The following is a 24,342-nucleotide window of genomic DNA, read 5'->3' on the forward strand; positions in this document are numbered from 1 at the left end:
CAAAATAATAATAACATAAATTATCAAGGGTTCATGGGGAGAGGGGAGGGTGGGAAAAAATGAGGAGCTGATACCAAGGGCTCAAGTAGAAAGCAGATGTTTTGAGAATGATGAGGGAAACAAATGTACAAAAGTGCTTGACACATGGATGTATGTGTGGATTGTGATGAGTTGTATAAGCCCCCCCCCAAATGATTTAATTATTTTTAAAAACGATTAACCAAGAATCTTGCTAATGCAGAAGGATAACAGGGAGAGTTAACCACACTTTCTAATAATTTATTGGAACTAGAATTGGAGAGCAAATTTATAGTTCCATTAAACTATAATTGCAGAAGGTGCTCTGGTGGTACAGTGGTTATGTGTTGGGCTGCTAGCGGCAGATCAGCAGTTAAAAACAACCATCACTGCTGGAGAAAGATCGAGATTTCTACTTCTGTAAAGAGTTACTGTCTTGGAAACTCACAGGGGCATTTCTAGTGTATCCTATAGGGTCCTTATGAGCTGGCATCAAATCAAAACCTGTGAGTTTGTTTATTTGTTGTTGTTTTTCTGTTATGATTGCAAGACAAACAACTTTGTATATGAAAAACACAAATGACTTGAAGCATTTACTGATAAAGATCAAAGGTTTTACATCCTTTGATAGGAATTGTACCTGAAGGTGAAGAAAGTGAAAATCTTCACAACTGAGCTGAAAGTAAATGGCGAAAACCTTCAAGTTGCCAACAATTTCATTCTGCTTGAAATAATAAATAATGTCAATGAAAACAGCAGTCAAAAAATCAACTGGTGAATTATATTGTGTAAGTCTGCTACAAAATACCTCATTAAAGTTTTAAAAAACAAAAAAACAGCCTTGATGACTAAAGTGAGTTGGACCTAGACCGAGTTCTCTTTAACCATGTCATATGAATGCAGAAGCTAAATGATGCAAACAGGAAGAAAGAAGATAAATGAATGCCTTCAGAGCATGGTGTTTGAAGGGAATACTAAATCGACTATGGACTGTAAAATAATGAACTAATTAGTCTCAGAACAAACACAACCAGAAACAAGGCAAGTGAGACTACTTGCATTCTTAGAACATGTCAGCAGGAAAGATCACTACGAAAGGACATTGTGTCTGGTAGAAAGCCAGAAAATTAAGGGAAACCTTCAAGGAAATGGATTGACACAATGGCTGCAGCAGTAGACACAGCATATCCACACAAATGAAGAAGGCATGGGTCCACACACCATTTTGATCTGTCATCTATAAAGTCATCCTGAGTCAGAGCTGACTCTAAAGCAACTACTAACATCAACATCAAATGGATTTAAACTATCAAAGAGACACCATAAGGGCAAATCAAAAAGCCTTCATTTACAAGTAAACATATCCGTATCCTAGAATGTCAGAATCTGACCGGTAATTCTTAACCAAAGACAATCTCTTCCCTGCCTCCCCCAAAGAACACTTAGCAATGTTTGAAGATGTTTTTAGCTGTCATATCAAAGGTGCAGAGGGAGGTGCTAGGACATCTAGTGTGTAAGGACCAGGATTAGTGATGCTACCAAACATCCTAAATGTATACAACAGCCTTCACAGTAAATAATTATCCACTGAAATTGTGAGCAATGCCAAGGTTCAGAAACTCTGCTTTAGACTATTAAACAGCTTCTTAATTTATGAGGGGCTTTAAAAAGTTTGCGGTACAATTCCATTATCTTATACTTCCATTTTCCCACCAACATTTTGAAACCCTCTCATATTTCTTAGATGCTTACTTATTACCTGGTAAACTATATGGTTTATTCTTTAAACCAAAAATAACTTTCCATATCCCCAAGTACTTTTGAAATAGTATGATGCAGGACCTGTACATAGATTACAAGGCAGTTGTGAGAAGGAAACAAGGGGCCACTGCCTGGTTTAAAATCGGGAAAGGTGTGCGACCGCTGTATCCTCTCATCATACTCAGTCAATCCATATGGTAAATAATCAAAGAAGATAGACTATACGTGGGTGTACCACACACCCCCACCAAAAAAAAGGGCAAAAGTGCTCTGTTGGATGGAGCTTTCAGAGTCTGCTAAGCAAGCATCAAGCAACTCACTCTGAGTTAGTGCACACACTGGCGTCACCTAGGAAGGTTCTCTCTGGTCACAGTGAATATTTTGGTAAAAGCAGTTTTGCTCTAACCTCATTTTTTGTGATTGCCAATTTAAGAGAACAGCATGCAGCTTTGAAATTTTGTTTTCTGCTCTGGAAAAATGTTGCAGAAACTGTGGTGATATCGAACACAGCTTATAAGGAGAGAGCTATGGAAAAACTCAAGTGTACAAGTGGTTTTCTCATTTCCAAAAAGGTCAAATGTTGATTGATTGATGACAAACCTCGTTCCAGACATGTGTCACCTTCCCAAATGGACAAAATTGTTGACTCATAGTGCTTTTGGAGTTTATTCCACAGGTCAGACTGTTATTCAAGCTTTGTATTTAGAGGTTCTTAAAAGATTGAGTAACAGTGTGTGACAAAAAAGGCTGATTTGTGGCCCACGAGGACACTGGTTATGCCATCATAACAATGCACCTGCTAGCACAGCCATCTCAGTGTGCCAATTTTTGGCAAAAAATAGCATGTCTCTCTTGCCCTACACACCTTACTCACCTGACCTTGCTCCGTGTGACTTCTTTTTGTTTCCATAAATGAAGAGGGACATGAAAGGACAGTGATTTGACGGCACAGAAGAGATGAAGAAAAAAATGAGGGAGGTGCTCTCAGCCATCTGTGTTAGTTTGGGTACTTTAGAGAAACAAATCCACAGAAACCCATGTATAAGAGAGTTTTATGTAAAGGTTAAGTGCACATCAAGAAAACATCCCAACCCAGTGCTGCCCAAGCCCACAAGTCCAACATTAACCCATATGTCCAACACCAATCCACAAAACCACAAAATCCTCCTCCATCTCACAAAACACATACTATGATGCTGACTGCAGGAGGAAAGCCAAATCAGTGAACGTGTAAGCATCTCAGTGCTGGCAGGGGACTCCACACAGCTGCTTCAGCATCCGGGGCTATATCACCAGCCAAACAGATGAATTTGAAAAATGTTTCCAAAAAATGGGATCACAGATTTGACAAATGTATTAAGTGAAATGGAGAGTACTTTGAAGGTGATAAGGCTGTTTTGTAAAATAAATAAATTCATGGCTTTGGGGAAAAATTATGTTTTGAGGGGGTTACCCACTAGTATGAAGAAAAATGCTGCATCAGAATTTGAGGAAGGCTTATTAACAACCTGCAATTTTCAGGTCATGCAACCTGGATTGCTGAAAGTACGGAAGAGTTGAAATATTTGATGGTGAACATTAAGGAATGCAGTGTTTAGTATGGATTACAACTAAATGTTAAGAAGACCAAAATGCTCACAACTGTTCCTATAGATAAAATTGTGATAAATATAGAAAAGTATAAAGTTGTCAAGTATTTCATCTTGTGTGGGTCCACAATCAATTCTCATGTAAACAGCTGTCAAGAGTTCAAATGATGCATTGCATTGAGTAAATCTGCCGCCCAAGAGCACGAAGGTGTGCCTGAACCAAGCCATGGCATATTCCTTTGCCGCCGCATATTCATGTAAAAGTTGGACATTCAACAAGACACTAAAGAAGAATCAATGTATTCGAATTATAGTGTTAGCAAAAAATATTGAAACTGCCACAGCGTCCAATCAAACAGACAATTCTGTCTCGGAAGAAGTACAGTCAAAATGTTTCTTAGAAGCAAGGATGGTATTACATTATCTCGACTGCTTTAGACATGTCATCAGGAGATACTAATCCCTGGAGAAGGACAGCGAGAAAGAACAAGACTCCCGACCAGATGGAGTGACACAGCAGCTGAGTCCAGGGTCCCAGAGAAAAGGAAGAATCGTGAGGATGGAGAAGGACTGGGTGGTGTTTTAATAAGGTTCTAAATAAGGTCACTATGAGGCATCAACAACTCAGTGCACATTCTACTTTTATAAGAGAATAACCTTACAACTTATCTACCACGATTATGATCCACAATGGAAAGCCTCAAGTGGGAAAGAAACTAAAAATGAACGCAAAATGGACACAAACATGCACATGCAAAGAGATGTGAAGAGCTAGGGGTGTCTTCTAAAATACTAAGACTTTTTTTTTTTAAGTGGTATACATGGCCAAGAAAGTCAGGAAGTAAAACTTGGAAAGTAGACTGGGGACAAATCCCAAATTGCTGTGTGTTGTCTCAAATAATAGTAGTATTTAACACAAATATTTTCAAGTAGGATATAGATAAGTGTTTTTCTTTGAAAGAAAACTCTGATGTCACTTTTGGAAATGATCTATAAAGAATTGAGCCTGGTAACAAGATAGGCAATAAGGCAACTATAGTGTAAAAGATAAGGAGCAGTGTAGCTCTTTGACAAAGAAGATAGCAGTGTTCATAGAAAGCAAAGGAGCGAGGGTTTAAAAATACTAGTAGTGATTTACTCCTTAACTTATTTCATTGCAAGTGCATTTTTCAACATAAAAAGTGATTATATATGCAGCCCTCACAAGATGGAATTCAAAGTCAACAAATAAACCACATCCGCAGTTAAGAGATGAGAGAGAAACTCCGTATCATCAGTTAGAACAAGGCCGGATGCTAATTGCTCAATTGACCACCGATTGCTCATATGCAAGTACAAACTGAAGTTTAAGAAAGTAAAAACAAGTGCAGTACAGGTAAAGTTTGACATCGAATATATCCCACCTGAATTGAGAGACTACATCAACGATTGATGTGATGCACTGAACACTTATGACCACAGATCGGAGAGCTCTGGAATGACATCAAGGACATCATGCATGAAGAAAAGGAAGGGCCATTAAGAAGAAAGGAAAACATAATTATACAAGACCAAAAATGATGTTAGTTCTGATGGTCAACAAAAATATGAAACAATGTTTATGATCACTAATCATTATAGAAAGACAAATCAAAATAGCAATTAAATAGAATCTCACTCTAGCAATAGCAAAGCTCGAAAAAAAAAAGAAGCCCCCAATAAAATGATTTTAAAAAAGAAGACGAAGAATGAGGGATCTGTGAAACAGCTCATAAATTGCATGAACCTGGAGGATATACTGCTGAGTGAAAATAGTCAACCACACAAGGATTAGTTTTGTATGAGGTCACGACTGTAAAAAGCCAAGAAAAGAGATTTTGGCCCAAAAGAAACATTACATAATGACTACCAGGAATAGAAGGGGAAGGGCGGGTAAGCTATTGGCTAGAGAATAGAGACATAGGAACTTGGTTGAAGGAGGACAATATGCAGTGAGGTGGACACAGATATTGGAGGCAGGGGAAGACACAGGGGAGACTGCAAGAGTTTAAGGCAACAGAGGTAAATAGATGATTCTTCAATATCAGTGATCTGTGAATAGATGCATGAGTTAATTTATTGTGCCAACCTGGCTGATAACAACCTGGCCCCCACACATGTGGGGTTAATTGAAGGGCGGAGAGATAAATGGCTCAGTGAGCCTCGCCTTTCTACTTCTCGGGTCTCTTGCTTTCTGATGGTTGGACCAGGGTGCAGCTGCCTCAGCAGTTTTCTGCTTCAGCTGGCAAGGCTCACTTCCTGTAAGACATCCCCAAGAATAAGTCGCATGGACCTACCCCGATGCAGCCCTGGGTGCTGAAGCAGCCCTGTGGAGACCTCTGCCAACGCTGAGATGCTTACACATTCACTGACTTGGCTTTCCTCCTACAGTCGGCATCATTGTGTCTGCTTTGTAAGATGGAGGAGGACTTTGTGGATTCGTGTTGGACATATGAGTTAATGGGTTAATGTTGGACTTGTGGGCTTGGGCAGCACTGGGTTGGGATGTTTTCTTGATGCACACTTAACCTTTATGTAAAACTCTCTCTTATCCATGAGTTTCTGTGGATTTGTTTCTGTAAATACTCAGACTAACACGATGCAAGAATATATCTGCAGGATGGATGTGTGTGAGAGCATATCCGTAAATACATAGTATAAGTATATAATTGTATGGAGGTGTTTGCCATCATTGCAAATAAATCCATGCATGTGGTGGAGCATAGGGACGGCAGGTCAGGACTGTCTTCTCAGGGGACAAAAAGGTCAACTGCATAACTTAGTCCACGAAAACAATTTTCGACATCCAACTCTGCTGAAGAGTCACTTGGGTCTAATGTTTTGAGTGGTCATATAAGGTGCAGCTCATGGTCTCTCAGTGTCTGAAGGAAGGAAGAATGATAAAAACAGCAGACACATCAAAACAATTAGTCCAATCAACTAATGGACCGTGAGTACATGAGACCTTGAGACCAGAACCAGTAGCTCTGAACCAAACAAAACCAAGCCCACAGCCACCTTGTTGATTCTGACTCAAAGCAAACCTTTATAGGGTTCCCGAGGTTGTAAATCTGACAACCTTATCTTCTGCCCATGGAACGACTAGTGGGTTTGAACCATTGACCTTGTGGTTAGCAGTTCAGCATTTATCCCAAAGTATTTAACGGTTTGAATCATAGCAAACGATGAATAACATTATTAAGAATGGAACCTCAAAAAAAAAAAAGCAAAGCTGTTCAATTGAGGACTAAGGCATGCCTGACTGAAGCTTTGCTATTTGCAAGTATTTCCTAGGCACAGGAACGCTGGACAGTGAACCAGAAGACCATTGATGTCTTTCTATTATGGTTTTTGCCTGCTGGATTATACAAACAAACCTCCTGTGGACGTAGAGCCAAAGTGTTCCTTAAAAATGAGAATAGTGAAATATCATCTCCCATTCTTTGTGAGTGTTTCCAAGAGGAATCCGTCGCTAGAGGAGGAAATCACATTTTCTCATGTAGATGGTGAGTGATAAACTCATACGGTGGCTGCACCCAGTAGGGTGATGCATAGCAATGATTGTGAGGATGTCACGAGACAGTGTACATCCTCCATGACAGGTAGGATCTCCATGGAGTTGAAATAGACTTGACAATAAGAACAACAACAATTCAAGATTTGATCATTGCTCTCCTAAAAAATGAATAATTTTCAATGCTAGGAAATATAAATTAAAAGGATAAAAATAACTTAAAAGATTTGGACATCTGGTGCACTAAAAAAAAAGCATGCTGATGTAAGTCAATGAGTTAGAATTGACATTATATAATAAGAATATGGTATTTATATAATTTAACACTATTTCTAAGTTATACAGAGAAAGTTAAATATGTTACCTGCTCCAGAGCCTCTTTATAGGTAATAGTTGTTTTAGTATTTGTAACAGGGCTGTCATAGATGATAGCGATCTTATCTCCTTTACCATTTTCAATATGACGATCAATGGCATTGTAACAGATGTTAAGCATTCCTTCCACAAACCTGAAAAAAAATGTGGAACATAAAAGTGAATGATTTCTTTTCAACATACGTTGTTTTCTGATTAGGTTCTTATACCTTTTAGTATGGCAGAGCTGGCCTTAGAGCAGTGTTTCTCAGTGTGTGCTGTGCTTGACAATTATAGTCATACACTTAATACTTAAGATGATAAAGAAGTGAATATCTTTTCTTAATAAATATTGATTTTTTATGTGAATAAGGAAAAATATTTCAAGCACATAAATCTGACAGCTTCAAGAATTTTACTGCTTAGGATAAAATTACAATATGGAATGCCAAATTAATCTACATTAATGACATAAATTGTATATAAGTACAGCACACAGGCTTTGGACTAATAAATAGTAGATGTATGGTTGAAGTTTGGTGACAGGCTATAGAATTAAAAACTTACAGGAAAATTCAACTTTTCCATGAAGTAATTAGATACATATTTTTTGTTTCAATTAAGGTGATCGCTAATCACAAAAGAAAAGATAAGCTATTTTCCTGAATGTTTTAAATGTTTCAAAATTTGAAGAAAGAATGGACATACACATAAAAGTGTAATTAATTCTAAAAAAAAGATAATAATCCTTTGCAACTCAGTGCTCTCCATATTTTCCTCTATCGGTGCCTTTCTTTGAAAATACAAGATAGCATGTAGCTATGTGAAGATACTCTTGAGAGAAATGTAACTCATTTTTCTAAAAAGGAAAAATAAATGAAATATGCTCATACCTTTAAATTTGCCACTTCGTTAGGAAAAGTAAATTAGAATAAAATACTTAATACAATAGTGGCCCATTTGTCCCCAAATCAGATTCTCAAACAATTTAACAATGCAAAACAATAGAAAAATACATATACATGAATGAAGAAATATCTTGTCCAACAATTTCACCTCGAAGTCTTTACTTAGATAATGCCTTGTGAAGAAAGCATTAGATTAAACACAATAACACATACAATGGCAGCATTAAGAAATAATAGTTGCAGATAGTATCAGGAAAGGGGATCATTTAATCAGTCTCAAAGGAGCCTATATATCTCAATCATACTAAACTCAACTGGCTTACAGAACAGCACAATATAAAGATTCTGCATTTTCAGGTGTTATAAATTTGATATTTATCCAACTTGTCTAATCCTCTTACCCCTTATTTTGCCAGGAATATTTGCACTTCATTTTCTTAATCACAGCTTCCATGAGTGGAGGAGATGTCAATTGATCTGGGCTCTTCCACTCCCGTTAATGAATACAAGGAAGTGCACATGTTGCAAGCAGAGACTTGATAAGTACTACCTAATAGGACTTGTCCTCTTGCAAACTATACCTTCCCCAGAAGAACCTTCAACGTACCTTCTCAGCAAGGTACCAAGATAAATATTTGCAGGCCACAAGAGAGTCCCAAAAGAAAGGAGCCAAACCCAACCAGAGTAATGCCTCAGCCAAGCCCGTCCTAGTTTAGTACACTCTGTAACATCCTGCAGATACAAATAACTACTGATTGTTTTATACTGCTGAGGTTTTTGTGGTTGCTTATTCAGCTTTCTGTGCCTACAATTTACAAAAATCAAAAGGTAAATTTTGCTCAACATTCTGTAGCATAAATAAAGAAAAATGTTTTACCTACACACACACTCCGCCGAAAAAAATCATTACTTCGATTTCTATTTTCATTTCTGAAAAGAACAGCCAGGCATATTTTCAAGACAAGGAAAACTTGACCTACTGGAACACTTCCTGATGATGGCATTACTCTTTCACTTTACCTACAACTTCTGTTCAATATATAATTATGCTCATGACACAATATGGCTCCCTCTATCCCAAAGATGTCTAGACTATTCACTGGAGCCTTCTGTCTTTTCAATATCCTTTGGGGAATCTTCTCTTTCTGCCTAATGTTTACTTGATGGATAATTCTAAAGTTCCATGTTTGTACCTTTGCTCATTCTACATGCTTGCCCTAAGTGGGCTCAACATTCTTATAGGTCATCTGCTATCTTCATCTCCAATCGGGTACCCTCTCTGAACTTCATACCCAACAATCTGCTGGACATCTCTACTTGGGAGAATATGCTCAAATTTTAAACATTTTCAGTTGCCTCCAACTCACACTTCTCCCCCAACTCCGATTCTGGTCTTCCATGTGTTTTCCATATTTCCGGAGACCGCCATGCTCCACACCATCACATGGCATTCAATCAATTTTAAATCAGAGTAATCCTATTGGACAAAGTAGAGCTGATCCCCAGAGTTTGTGAGATGGTAAACCTTTATACGAGCAGACAACCTCATCTTTCTCCCAAGGAGTGATGGGTAAGTCTGCACCACTGACCTTGAATTTTCCAGCCCAACACTTATTCCATTGCACCACCTAGTCTTATCATACACCCAGTGACCTGAACTAGGAACCCAAAAGTCCGATTTAATCCCTCAGGCCAATCAATTTTGTTACTTTTGTCTTTATTCTCTCTGATAGTCACTCCTCTCATTGAGCCCTGATGGTGTAATGGCTTACGCACTTAGCTGCTAACCAAAAGGTCAGGAGTTTGAGCCCACCAGTCACTATGACGGAGAAAGATGAAGCTCTCTGCTCATGTAAACCTTTAGTTTCATAAATCAAAAGAAGTTATTGTACTTATTTTCTATAAGGTTGCTGTGAGTTAGAATCCATGCCACAGTTATGGCTTGATCTTGAGTACTTACAATGACTGCTTCCTAATTAATCTCTCTGTCCCCAGATGACCTAATTTTCTCAAGCCATTCTTTCCCTGATGCAATTAAGATGTCTTTTCTCAATTAAACATCATCATCATATCAAATGATACTTGAAATAATTTAATGGTAATTCCATAAAATTCAGGATAACTTTTACATATGAGAGCCACATTCATCTAATCAATTTAATTTTCCATCATCCAACTTCTCACACTCTACTTATCTGGAATTACAAAATTTTAGTTTGTAATCTGGAATTATGAAATTTTAGTTCCTTAAATTCAGTTTGCTGATATTTCTGTGACTGAATTTTCTTTCACCTTGCCATCCTCTCTCTTAGCAATTTCAAAGGGTTGTGTGTACATTTCTACCATGGGGCTTACCACATGGTGTAACAATCAATCCACTTACACAGATGTTACCTTCATTATATTTTAATCTATCAGAGAACAGAGACTATCTTATTCTCCTTTTAGTTCCAGAATCTACTAGAGTACTTGTCATAAATTCAGCTTAGCTCACTGCCACTGAGTCAATACAGACCCTATAGCGCAGAGTAGAAGTGCCCCATGGTTTTCCAGGACTGGAAATCCTTACAGGAGTAGAAAGCCTCCTCTTTCTCCCACAGAGTGGCTGGTGATTTGGAAACACTGCCCTTGCAATTCGGAGCCCAATGTGTAACCCAGTGTACCGCCAATAAATGTTTAATGAGTGAATGAAATATTATTAATAAACTTCCCAAAGTCCTGAGATGTAGGACTCATTTCAAAGTTGAAAAAATAGACATTCAGAAAGCATAAACCTCAGAGTACTCACTAAGAAATGGAGAAAGTCATAAATGAGACTCAAGTCTTCAGGGATCTAGCCTGGGATGTAACCACAAAGTATGTAAATTTACTTGTTCACTCGTTTATAAATAGCCTTTATTATCTTCCTTAAAATTTGCAGATTCCTTCCTTGGTCATCTTCATTTTTTGGTTTAGTTCATCTGATAAATATTTCATAATAGTTGCTATATTTTTCTAAAACTTCCATTTGATTCTTCTTTATTTCCTCTATGTTCTTTTCTTTAAGGCAGCGGTTCTCAACCTGTGGGTCCCGACCCCTTTGGGGGTCGAACAACCCTTTCACAGGGGTCACCTGATTCATAACAGTAGCAAAATTACGGTGATGAAGTAGCAATGAAAATAATTTTATGGTTGGGGAGGGGGACACCACAACTTGAAGAACTGTATTAAAGGGTCACAGCATTAGGAAGGTTGAGAACCACTGTGCTAAGGGTTTTTACATATTTACTGGGAATTTATTTTGTTTATTTTTTGTTTCTTTCAAGCATGTTCATATTTGCTCATTGAAGTATTTTTATGATGACTGTCTTATAATCCTTATCAAATAAATTCCAACCCTGTGCCATCCCTGCATTGACATCTATCAATTGTTCTCCCATTCAAGTTGCTACTTTCCTAGCTGTTTGTATGATCACGGATATCCTGGGCATTTGAGGTATTCAATTATGATATTCTGGACCTGTTTGAAGATATTATTGAAAAAAATTAACAAGTGTCCCCTTACACTGTTTCAATTAAGGAGGTGGGGCATCTAATTGCTGCAAGGTACAGTGAAACTTCCAGTTTCCTACTGTGGTAGTCACCTAATCTGGTATCAATTTAAGGATTAAGAGTGCAGGGGTGAAGTCTAGGCAGTCAATCTGGAGATAACCAATGAGACTTCTGTGTGGGAATGGCCTTCTCCTAAGAATTCTGGGAAATCTGGTTCTTCCTCCTTGGAGGCGGAAGATACCTCTCTCTCTCTCTCTCTCTGTGCTATTCCCTGGGAGACACTGCAGAAGACAAGCCACATGGATGCAACCAGATCTCGGAAACCGGAGAAAGCACAGAGAGACCCCTGCCAGCACTGAGAGGCTTATAATGCTACTGGACCCAAAGATTTTCTACCCACTGGCTTGTGATCATCCTGCATTTGGCTTCATTGCATGTGTTTCATGAGTCTGAAGAGGACTTTATAGATTGGTAACAGACATATGGGCTAATATCAGACTTGTGGCCTTGAGCAGGACTGGGCTGGAATGATTTCTCCATGTTCAATTGCTCTTGTATAAAAATCTCTTTCTTATACACATATGTGTGTCCATGGATTTGTTTCTCTAGTCTACCCAGACTAAGACTCCTACTAAACCTAAGACTGCATTGGCAGCCGTCAGGGTGAGGGGTACCTCCTTACTGTTGGTGGGTTTAAAGTTTAGTCCACCACTAAGAGAAGTGGAAGACTCTCATTAATGTTCCTGACATGCGCTCCACTGACATTTGTACAGAATCTCCTCAAGAAGAGATAGCAGTTCTAGCTCCTCATATATCCTTCTCTGTGACACCATGGGACTGGGTACTAGGCTATATACTGAAACCCTGGTAAGACTAAAAGTTGAGCTCCTCCATAACTTTATCTGCTGATAGTTAGGGTGAGGCTGTACGTTTCTTCCCATGGTGTTTGGCTGAAGTAAGGTGGTTATTGTTAAAAACAGTTCTCTCCCTTTCTGGCTGCCATCAGTAGTTTGAAACCATCAGTCATTTGGAATAAAGATGAAGCTTTCTACTCCCATAAAGAGTTACAGTCTTTGAAAATCATCAAAGTTCTACCCTGTCCTCTAGGTCCCTGTGAGTCAGAATCACCTCAATGACCTTGAGTTTGGATTTGGGGTTTGGCTTGATAGGGAATGGTGTGTTTGGGCTGGGTTGGCACACATTGGAGTGTGGATGCCTTACCTTTTCAGAATACAGTAGAGGATATATGAGACAAGAAGAAATCCCAGGAAAAACTGCCATGTAATTCTTCAGTCCCAAGATTTCTACTTGATTTGCCTTCTTATCTTTACATATCGGTGTCTTCTCATGAATTTTGCATTTGCAATGTCCCAAACTACCACAAGTGCGGCTACTTGTTTCTTTGAGGTGCTTTTGAGTTGGATCTACTTCTGTTACTGTTGCTGTAGTTAAGTGCCTTTGAGTTGGTTACAACTCATAGCAACCCGATGTACAAGAAAACGAAACACTTCTGGGTCCTGTACCAGCCTCACAATTGCCGGTGCATTTGAATCTCCTATAGCAGTCACTCTGCCAATCCATAGAGGGTCTTCCTCTTTTTCACTGCTCTACTTTACCACGTACAATAACCCTTTCCAATAACCCATCTCTCCTTATGCATTTTCCAACTTTCAGATGTATGTAAGGCTATTGAAAATGAATAATGTCTTGGGTGAGGTGCACCTTAGTCCTCAATTTAACATCCGTGTCTTTTATATTTTAGAGACCTTGTGCATTAACTGGTTCAGTGCAACATGTCTTCTGATTTCTTGACTGCTCTTTCCATGAGCAGTTATTGTGGATATAAGCAGAATGGAATCCTTAACAACTTCAATGTTTCTATTCCTACATCATCATCTCATCTGTCGGCAAATTTATGAGAATTTCTATCGCCTTTTCACTGGGTTATGATCCATGTTGAAGCCTTTTATTCTGATTAGCCAGTGCTTAATTCCAACTACACTTTCAATAAACAAAGTGGGTGGATTTAAAAATCAGAAATTGGCTTTAGTGTGGATCTGGAGGCTTTAAAATCCAAAGCAGAATCAGTCAGCTTCTGTAAGCTTTCCTTTTGGCTGTTTGTTTATTTATTTTTTGTTTGTTTGTTTATTTTTTTCCATGTAAATAAGAACCTATTTACATGGCCTCTGTTTTCGTCATATGTTTGTGTCAATTCTGCTCTTTTTAAATGCAGTAGTGAAAAACAGGGTCGGGAATTTGTAGACTACCAATTGCAATGTCCCAACAAGCTGATTAAAACTGGTAGCACTCACTGGACTACGCCAGACTACGCCAAGAAATGTGCAAGATAACTACTTAGTCAATTGACAAAAAGAGATGCATAGCTGTATCCAAAGGACAGTGACCCAACAGAATGGGGAAATTATCAAACAATATCATTAATATTTCATGCAAGTGAATTTTGCTGAAGATAATTTAAAAACAGCCATACATTGACAGGGAGCTGTACAAAATTCAAGCCAGATTCCCAAGAGATAGAACAAGGAATGTCATTGCTAACATCAGATGGATCCTCACAGAAAGCAGAGAATATCAAAAAGATGGCTGCTTGTGTTTTATTGACTCTGTAAAGGCATCCAACTGGGTGGCTCATAGCAAAGTGTGGATAAAATTGAAAATAACAGGAATTGCAGAACACCTCACTGCACTCATGCACAACGTGACACTGATCAACAGGCAGTAATTCAAGTACAACCAGGGAGGGTTTAAAATTAAAAATCATACTCACTCAACCTGTATGGGAGCAAATAGCCTGCGAAGCTGGCCTACATGAAGAAGAATGACGCACCAGGACTGGGGCAGGTAGGAGGCGATCCAAACAGGCACAAGCCTAGCCAATCTAAGTTTCTTTAGAGGACAGCTAGGTTTCACCCCCGAGGTCGCCATGGGTAAGGAATATACATATAGAAACTGACTAAATGTAGAGATTGGTTTACTATTGAGGACTTGGCAAAGCAACCTACTAGACTGACAGAACTTGGCCCCACACATTTTGAACACGTTACCAGGGGACACCCTCCCACATCAAATAGTTTATTGTACTGTAAGATGATTCTTATTTCATTTAAAATGAAATCATTTCAGTAAAGGTCAATAGCTTTCTATATGGTACCTCACCATTTCCCTTCAAAATCCAAAGTTATATTTTAAGTAATAATTCAATGCAATTGACTAGATTAAAAAGCAACTAACCTCATTGTATAAAACAAAGAAAATATACTTGGGCGTATTTTGTTTACATGAAGACATAATAAGATATATCCTCTGACATGTAAGATTTTAGTGCTCATCTTTTTCTAAGGACTTGACAAACCCTAAAAGCACGTGGTCAGTGATGACATAATGTTCTGCATTGTTTTGAATTATCTTTCACAACATGATACTCCTATGATATTTGTGTTAGTCAGAGTTGACTAGAGAAACCAATCAGGGACACTCATATATGTATAGGAGTTTTATATCAAAGAGTAATTGTATATTAAGAAAACATCCCAGCCCAGTCCAGATCAAGTCCATAAGTCTGATATTAGCCCATATGCCCAATACCATTCTATGAATTCCTCTTCAGACTCAGTCAACACAAGGCATGCTGCTGAATGCAGGAAGATCACTGTCCTGTGGATGCAGTGGTGGTGGAAGCATCTCAGTGCTAGCATAAGTCTCTATGTGGCACCTCCAGCTCCAGGGCTCTGGATCCATCAGCATAGCCCCTTCTGGGTTGTTACCAGGAATGTGTAGGAGAGAAAGTTCATGTCCCGCTTCCTGGGAGGAAGACAGGAGTTCCCAGAATACACAGGAGAAGACAATAGTCACACAGAGACATGATTGGCTATGACCTGATTGACAGGCTAGACTCCACCCCTTAACTCAAGTTGACAGGAGATTACATAACTGCTAAAATATTCCTTTTAGATAAATAATACCCACATTGATTTTATTACATTCATAAGCTAAATTCTTAAAATCAAAGGATAAAAATAATCTGAAGTACACACACACACACATTAAAATCAATAATCAAGTTACTTTCTGGAAATACTGAATGAACTTCGTTTCCCATCAGCATTTCCTAACTTCCAATTTCATCGCACTCCTCTAAGTTTGAAATATTACTGTAAATCCTCTCCAACTTGAGAGGTAGACAAATGGTTTTAGTTTTTATTTCTTTGATTACTAATATGTCTTATCAATTTAATGTCCTATCTATATGAAGAGAGAGAAAAGACGTGTTCTCTAGAGAAGGAAAACCAGCGATATAGGTATATGTCACCATTTTTCCCCCCTAGAGAACCCAGCCTAAGATAATGACAAAATCCAAACACCAGGGAGCGCGTAGTAGATCCTAGGGCACTAAGATAGAAAAAAAATCAGTATTTTATATTATTAAAAAGAAAATTTAAAGCAAAAATAAAAATCTGTTCAATAAAATCAGATCTGATTGTATTTTCATGAATATGAGGAACTACAAAGTTTAAACAGGTACTAGAATACTCATCTAAAACTGCCTCTTCATCAACTCTGGGGTATCCGAGGAGGGGTAAGACTAGACCATGGGTCCCTTCATGGATAGCTAAGCTATAATCCAAACCCCACATGCATGCACACACATAGATGGCACACATTTTTACTGGCCTACATTGTAAATGTGTGAAGTGGGAGGAGCTTCGATGGGGCACATCCTCTACAAGATACAGGCTCTGAACAACAGAACCGTGCACTGTGTGACTTCCAGGAAGCCTGTAATATACATAGACAATCTACAGGAGAAAGAGAAAAAAATGAAGAAAAATGCCAACATTCAAAAACATATTCAAGCTTACTAGCAATCAGGAAAAGTAAAAATAGAAGCAATAAAGAAGTGTCATTTTTCCTGCTACATTAATATACACAGCATTGGTGAGAGTAAACGGAAATGGCCACATAAGGTTAACCTTATGTAAACCTTATGTTAACCTTATGCAGAAGGAGACCTTAGTCCAGCCATTCAAAAGGACCCAAATTCAGGAGCTGTTAATATTTTAAAGACATTCCTTAAATTTAAATAAAATTTCCCTGGTTCAGTTCCCTGGTCACATTAACCACAAGTACAGGGAATTTTTATTGTTTTTCATTGACATTGACTTAGGTTTAAAGAATCCCTGGGGTCAAACAGTAAAGCGATAACAAACAGGAAGGAGTAAAGTACAATCCATCGAATTAAAGCAAATAGGTACCGTGGCTTTTTGGCCGAGCTGCTTAAGAGAGGGAGGAAGGCTGACTGCCCCTTGAAGTGGACGGAGCGCAGGGGGAGCAGAGCACTCTGCTAGGAAGATAGGCTTCGAAGGGAAGGGGAATGTACTGGCTTTGATTTCGCTTGTGTACGTTTCTTCCCTGGCTTTTAAAAGCTAAAAGGTAGGAAAATGAAAGTAGCTGAAGAGAGAGGAAGTAAAGATAAAAGAAGTATTTTTGTTCTTCCTCCTGGTATATTTCTTCCTCTAAAGCTATTAGAACATGAGCGAGGCATGGTCATTCTCGGCCTTGGAGGTTGGAGTGGCTGAATGTGCTGAAGCCAGAGGTGCGTGCTTAGCGTGGCACTCGAGCCAGGAAGACAAGGGCATGGCCACGGCTCCTCTTCTAAGCCGGGGTGGCCTTCCTACTGAAGGAGATGGCCTTGCAGGTCTTTGAGCAGGGTTTTGCTGTTAACCACTGCAGAACTGTGTTCTAGGAAAGAGACCTCGGGAGCAAAGGGAAGGTCACTTCTGGAGGAAATCAAGGTTATTGGATCAGTTGGGAATATTTTAAACAGTTGATGATGTCAATTTTATAGTAGCTTTAAGAGAGACTTGGAAAAAGAAAGAAATATGAGTAGGTTTGAAGTAGAGAGGTACAGGAATCCAATGATCAAGAATGTGCCGGGTTTGGAAATGAAGCACTTGAAGTTATTTAATCCTCAAAAGTACCCCTGTGAAGCAGACAAGACGGGCCCTATTTTAAAGATGAACGGGGAGGCTCAGAGAAACCGACCTCTGAGGCATCAAGCTAACGGGAGGCAGACTGGAACCCAGTGCTTCCGGACTCTAGAGGCAATATGCTGAATTCAGTGAAAGTCAAGCACAAATAATTGCAAGCTTAATTATGTCTGTACCTTCCCATCGATTCACTGTTTTATGAGCAGCCCTCATGTGTTAACTCATTCATAGCACACAGCAGAGGCCCAATGATAATTTTTAAATAAATGCCTGCAAGAGTGACTGAATGTGAACAGAAGTCAAAAGTACTCTTCTGACACATTAACGCAAACCAGGAAAAGTCTCATGAGGTGAATGGTCGACATTCAGCAAAAACAATGACTTGTTCAAAAGGCCACTCCTGCACACAGACAGAGAAGGCTTTAAGCATTTTTAAGAGGGCATCGTGTTGCCTTATTCACACAGTGACATCCCATCTAAATTACAGAAACTTGACCTTGGCTGGTATCAACTGACTGTTCCAGGACACCCTCCAAATTGGGTAGTTGCTTACGTCCAAAAAGCCAAACGCACTGCCATAGAGTAGATTCTGACTCAAAATGACCCTACTGGACAGAGTGGAACTGCCCCGTGGATTTCGGAGACCGTGTAACTGTTTTTAGGAGTAGAAAGACTCATCTGTCCCCAGCGGAGCAACTGGTGGTTTCCAACTGCTGAACTCGTGGATCACAGCTCCTTAGGCGGGGCTGCATAATAACCTTATGTTAATTTCACCGCCTCGTGGGAGAGTGTTTTGTAACCGTACTTAGAAAACACATTCTCTACAGGACAAACAATTATGTTAACAGAGGAGTCTAATGCAAAGAAAGGGTCACACTTAAACCCAGCCAATACGCGAGTCCATCTCCTCCACCCGGATCTCTGCCTCCAGCCAGCCTTAGTCACAGATTGCCCCATCTAGACACGAAAGCACAGCCCAGACATCCGCACCTCTGCCAGATCATCTTGGATTAATACCGAGTGAACTGCCTCTGGTGAGAAAGGCAGCCGGCAGGGAAAAGAACAGAAGGAAAGGCTTTCAGGAAATCAATACCTGTTATCTGAACTGAATCCACTGCCAATAAAGTGAGAACATGTGGATGAATGATCTTAAAGATCCTCAGCTTGGGAGTCCTGCCTGACAGTTGAATTCAAAACAGGAGATGAGGACATGACTTTACCTTGGTTGGTCTATTTATTCAAGGAAGAAATGCAGGGAAAAAGAAAACTGAATGTACAGATGATAGAATTTGATTTAGCATGGAAAAGAAGAAATTATAGTTAGCTTAATAGAGATCAACAGTCACAAATAAAGCTGGAATCAAAACATTTGCATTTCAAATCATACGTTTATTCGAATCTAGTATAATGTTAAATAGATGTAAATTTAAAAGAACATTTTTAAAGAAATCAAATTTCTTAAGTTAGTCCTTTGTAAGATAGTACTGAAGACTTCCTTTGGAATAGTGGTCCTCAATCAGTCAATTCAGAACAACTTGCAATAAGCTCATCTGGAAGGAGACTTCAAACCAGAGCAGATAGATTCCTAGAAATCCAGACCCATAGTTGAGGATTCCCAGAGGCCCAAGTGCCTGCTCCTGGAGCCTCAGAACTAACCAGAGAATCAAGAGTGGAACAGAAATGGAGGTGTGCTCTAAAATGTCTGCTAGTGTCCAGTGGAGACAACAGAAGATGCATTTAAGCCAAATACAGAGCAATGGAAAGCACAAAAAGAGAAGAGAAAGAAGAAGAAACAGGAGCAGTAACACCATGCATAGGAGGGGAAACCCAATTTGTTGATGTGATGTTATGGAATAATGGGAAGAAAGGGAAGAAGGTAAAGATTAAGATAGTGTTCTCTAAAACAGAGGGCTTTAGGCTTTTCCAATTATCTCACTCGACCTTCACCTTTGGCTCTCCTTCTTTCTCTCCAAGACTACAACTCAGGGAGAATGATACACAGAAATGTTCTGATGAAACTTTCCTTTATAGTTGAGAATCCCACAGACAGACATCACAGAGCAGTGAATGGGGTTTTAGAAACTAGTAAGCAGCTATCTAGAGGGGGCCTGTTTGTATAGTGATTATGGCTGGACTGCAAATGCAAGGTGAGAAGTTCGAAACCAACAGCTGCTTTGCAGGAGAAAAGATTGGGCTTTCTACTCCCATAAAGGGTTACAGTCTCCGAAACTCGCAAGGTCAATTCTACCTTGTCCAATAAGGTCACCAACTCAGTGGCAGTAAGTTTTTGAGAAAAGCAGCCATCCAAGGTGGGACTAGTGGTCTCTCCCTCTCCAGAAGCAAGAAGAATGATGATAATAAAAGACTGTTGGTAAAAATTACTCCAATGGAATATGAACCACATGAACATCAGTCTCTATGATTCTGAGATAAGAAGAACTAGATCGTGCCTGGCTACCACTACCAACTGTCCCCAAAGGAATGGCATTAGAAGATACTCTATACAATGGGAGGAAGATATGGTATAAAACTCAAAAGAGACTAGGATTGCTGGTAGCACCGTGGCTGGGAGACTCCCTGAGACGACAGCCAGCAGTCACCCTTTATTTAAGAAAACTGAGCTCAGCCCCAGTTGCTTCTGTATGAAGCCTGGTGATCCAATGCACCTGACGTCCGCCTGCTGCACCTTTTCTAGCTTCCCACTCTTTTCCAAGTAACATTCAAAATAGCACTAATTTGATCATTTATCTATGATTGATGTGCTATGTAAAGGTATTCGACTGTGTTGACCATAACAAATTATGGATAACAGTGTGAAGAATGGACATTTCAGAACACATCATTGTGCTCATACATTATCTGTGCAGTCCTGGAAGAGAACAAGAGGATAGTTAGTGCATGGTTTAAAATAAGGAGCGAGATGCAGTAGACTTGTATCTTTGTTCAACCTGCTGGCTGAGCAAAGAAGAAAAACTATATGAAAAAGATAGCAGGGAGATGCATTTCCAACCTGTGATACTGCAGATGAGACAACTTGCCTGCGGTAGTGAGGAGGATTTGAAGGACTGACTAATGGAAATCAAAGAATACAGACTTCAGTATGAATTATACCACACATAAAGACAACAAAAATCCTCACAATGGGACCAAAAGGAAGAAGCAGGACAGATTAAAAAAAATTGATATTGTCATGGATTTTATTTTGCTTGGATCCACTGTCAACACCAATGGAAACAGCAGTCAAGAAATCAAAGGAGGCATTGTACTGGGGAAATCTGCTTCAAAAGATCTCTTGAAAGCCTTTAACAGCAAAGTTAGTGTGAGGACTAAGGCGTGCCTAACCCAAGTCATGTTATTTTCAATCACTTCATATACATGTGGAAGCTAGACTATGAAACAGGATGATCAGAGAATGATATGTTTGAATTCTGATGTTGGAAGTATGCTGCATATACCCTGAATTGCAGAAGAATGAACAATCTATCCTGGAAGAAATATAACCGGAATGCACCTTAGAAAAGAAGATGGTGACCCTTAGTCTCATATGTTTTGTGCATGTTATCAGAAGGGACCAGTCCCTAGTGAAGGACATCATATTGTTAGGGGCCAAATCAGCAGGACGACTTTCAATTAAATGTTTTGATATGTGGCAGTGACATGGGCTTCAAACACAGCGATGATTTGAGGCTGGTCCCTGTTTCGCTTTGTTGTACAGAGGGTTTCTGTGACTCAGAACACCAGGAGAGCACCCAAGAACATTGATAATTTTATAATAGAAGAAATTCATTAACCTCTATTTCAATCAAGATTATTTCTGATTCAATAAGTGCCGATGAAAAGTAATATAAATCTATTCCTGCAGTGTTTGTGTTGTTGTTAGGTGCCGTCCACTCAGGTATATCTCACGGTGACCCTGTGTGCACAACAGAACGAAACAATGCCCAGTCCCGTGCCACCCTCACAATTGTTTTTGTGTTTGAGCTCATCAGTGCAGCCTCTGTGTCAATACATCTTATCAAAGATCTTCCTCCTTTTCACTGCCCCAGAACTTGACCAAGCATGATGCTCTCCTCCAGGGTCTGGTCTATCCTGACATCTGTAGTGTAGACCTTCTGATATTAAAAAAAAGAAAAGAAAAGAAAAATACCCTGCTCTTTTAAATAGACCAGATACCTCTTTTTACAACTTCCAACTTCCCCTCTCACTTCACACACATGCATACACATACACACATACCCAATGAATTATCACATCAACAAAGATAAATCCAAACAGATCAAGTAAACATCACTGGACATGACTTGAAATATTAAAGTAGATAAAAAATGTTGTCATATCTTTTTTCCTCCACACCTCATCTTCAAAATAAACTGAACACAGTGCCACAAACTACATTTTGTTTTAATTTTGCCAATTCTGCCACAACCTACACCATCATATTCATAGATGAAACATTTTCTTTGAACATTTCAACACATGAAACTTGAATACAGAGCAGCCATTCAATTATCCAAGAGTTCATTATCATGCTGGTCCTAACCAAGCCCATTATTTGTCTTATTTTCTCCTTTGTCACTTTTTTCCTACCTTCCTGATTGTTAGTACATCCGGCAGAAAAAAACAAGAGGTTGCACAAAGGGATAAAATTAAAATTAGTTGATCCTTTTATCTATGAGAGGTTTCATTAGTTATAAAATGGTCACTATTCAACAACAGGGCACCTATGCGCTCTGGTTATTCACACCTCAACAGTCAAAGCAATTTAAAGTTGGTTGTAAAATAAAATGGATTTTATTATTCACATTTTCAGCAACTAATAACTAGATAGCTCATATCACTTCTGATTGTTCCTTTATTAAACAGGAAAATGAAGGTCATTTTATTATAGGCACATTTTTCTTGGTGGGTGGCATTGTTCTTCAGTCATACTCTATCCAGACTCTCACTCACCACCTGAAAAGTAGTTGGCTTATTGGAGGCGCTCAATTACTGTTTGGTGGATGAAAAAGTAAAAGAATGAAAGGAAGAAATGAAAAAACAGACAAATGAGTGCAATGTAAATACATTGCACAGCAAAAACAACAATAACTTTTATAAAAGAAACAGGTTAATGAGCTTATTTGGGTGTTAATTATCATTTATGCCTCTGGTTAATTTGAGATGCATAATTCTGGTATCATCAGGATGAAATAAGAGTAATGTAAGAGGAAATATGACACAGTGAGTCACATAGATCTGCGTTCTCATGTCAGATCGGCCGCTGCCACTTCTATGGTAATTAAAAATAAATTAATTGGCTTTCTCTAAGTTATTCTTCAAGAACATATATTCTTGAGAAATTTGAAGAACTGTGGCAAGGAGTATTATTGTTGTCATTATTAGTGTAATAGCATATTTCATAGCTTGTCTCATTTTAACCAGCACTCACAAAAACACACAAATATAGTCAAGAGGAAATTAAAAACATTGCTTAAAAATCATAGAAACCTTTATGAAACAAAATATCAAAATGAGCAGCTATTGTTTCTTTAAACATCCTTCATCTGAATGCACTGCTTCCATCTCTTCATGCCTTCCAAAAGAGTTCTACACTTAGATTTACTTTACATCAAAACAGCAATTTGGCATCCTAGAGAAGTTCAAGTTGCATCTTGAAAAATATTTTTTTTGACCAAGCTGAACCTACCACACTGAGGCAAAACACTGGGGGCGTGCAATAGAGCGGCGGGAGAAGTAGAGCAAGGAGTTCCTGAGGGAGTATCAAGGATGGACTTTGGGGCCAGGGTGTGGCACCCCATCAGACCAGAAAACACTCCTCAAGGTCAACAAACAGACTTTGAACTATTAGCAGGCTTTTCTCTTTTTTTAAATTTTTTATTATTTTTTTCTTATTCCCTTCTTTTAAATTTTGCATGTCAATGGTTTTTTTGTTTGATATTTTGTCGGTGTTGCTGCCATTGTCGCCATGTTCTTATGTGCCACTTTGTTTAGTGCTGTGGAGGCCATCCACTACTTTATACACATATTATTATCTCTGCAGGTCTATCTAGATAAGATAGACTGGATAAACAATGTGAGAAGAAAACAACAGTGGGGGAGGGGGGAGAGTGGGAGGTGGGGCAAGGGAGGAGGTTGTTGGCCAACCCAGGGACAAGGGAACAATGAGCAGTTCAAAACCAGTGGCAGGGAGGGGATAGGAGGACTGGTAGGGAGTGACCAAGGGCAATGTAACCGAGAGAAATTACTGAAACCAGAATGAAGGCTGAACATGGTAGTGGGACAGGAGGAAAGCATAAGGAAATAGAGGAAAGGAGTAGGAGGCTAAGGGCATACATAGATGCTTAAATACAGACATGTACATACATAAATATATTTATGATTATGGAGGAAATAGACCTATGTGCATATATTTATAGGTTTAGTAGTAGGGTAGTAGGTGGACATTGGGCCTCCTCACATGCATTCCCTTAATACAAGAGCACCTTGCTCAGCTAAACGGTCATTCCAGGATACCCACCTTCCCAACATGATCGCTGAAGACAAACGTGTGCATAAGCAAATGTAGTGAAGAAAGCTGATGGTGCTTGGCTATCAAAACATATAGCATCTGGGGTCTTAAAGGCTTGAAGGTAAACAAGCAG

General features: G+C 39.1%; 1 protein-coding gene across 1 annotated transcript in view; it reads right to left on the reverse strand.

The window, feature by feature from the left end:
- ACSS3 (acyl-CoA synthetase short chain family member 3) overlaps positions 1-24,342 on the reverse strand; it is a 187,921-nt gene that overhangs the window by 140,752 nt on the left and 22,827 nt on the right. The window contains exon 3 of the mRNA XM_045288656.1: positions 7,265-7,409. Within this exon, the coding sequence (XP_045144591.1) occupies positions 7,265-7,409 (145 nt within the window). The remainder of the gene's footprint in view (positions 1-7,264; positions 7,410-24,342) is intronic.

This window comes from Echinops telfairi, unplaced genomic scaffold (genome assembly GCF_000313985.2).
Source record: "Echinops telfairi isolate 266 unplaced genomic scaffold, ASM31398v2 ScPeMD7_2;HRSCAF=8, whole genome shotgun sequence".
NCBI classification, from domain to species: Eukaryota; Metazoa; Chordata; class Mammalia; order Afrosoricida; family Tenrecidae; genus Echinops; species Echinops telfairi.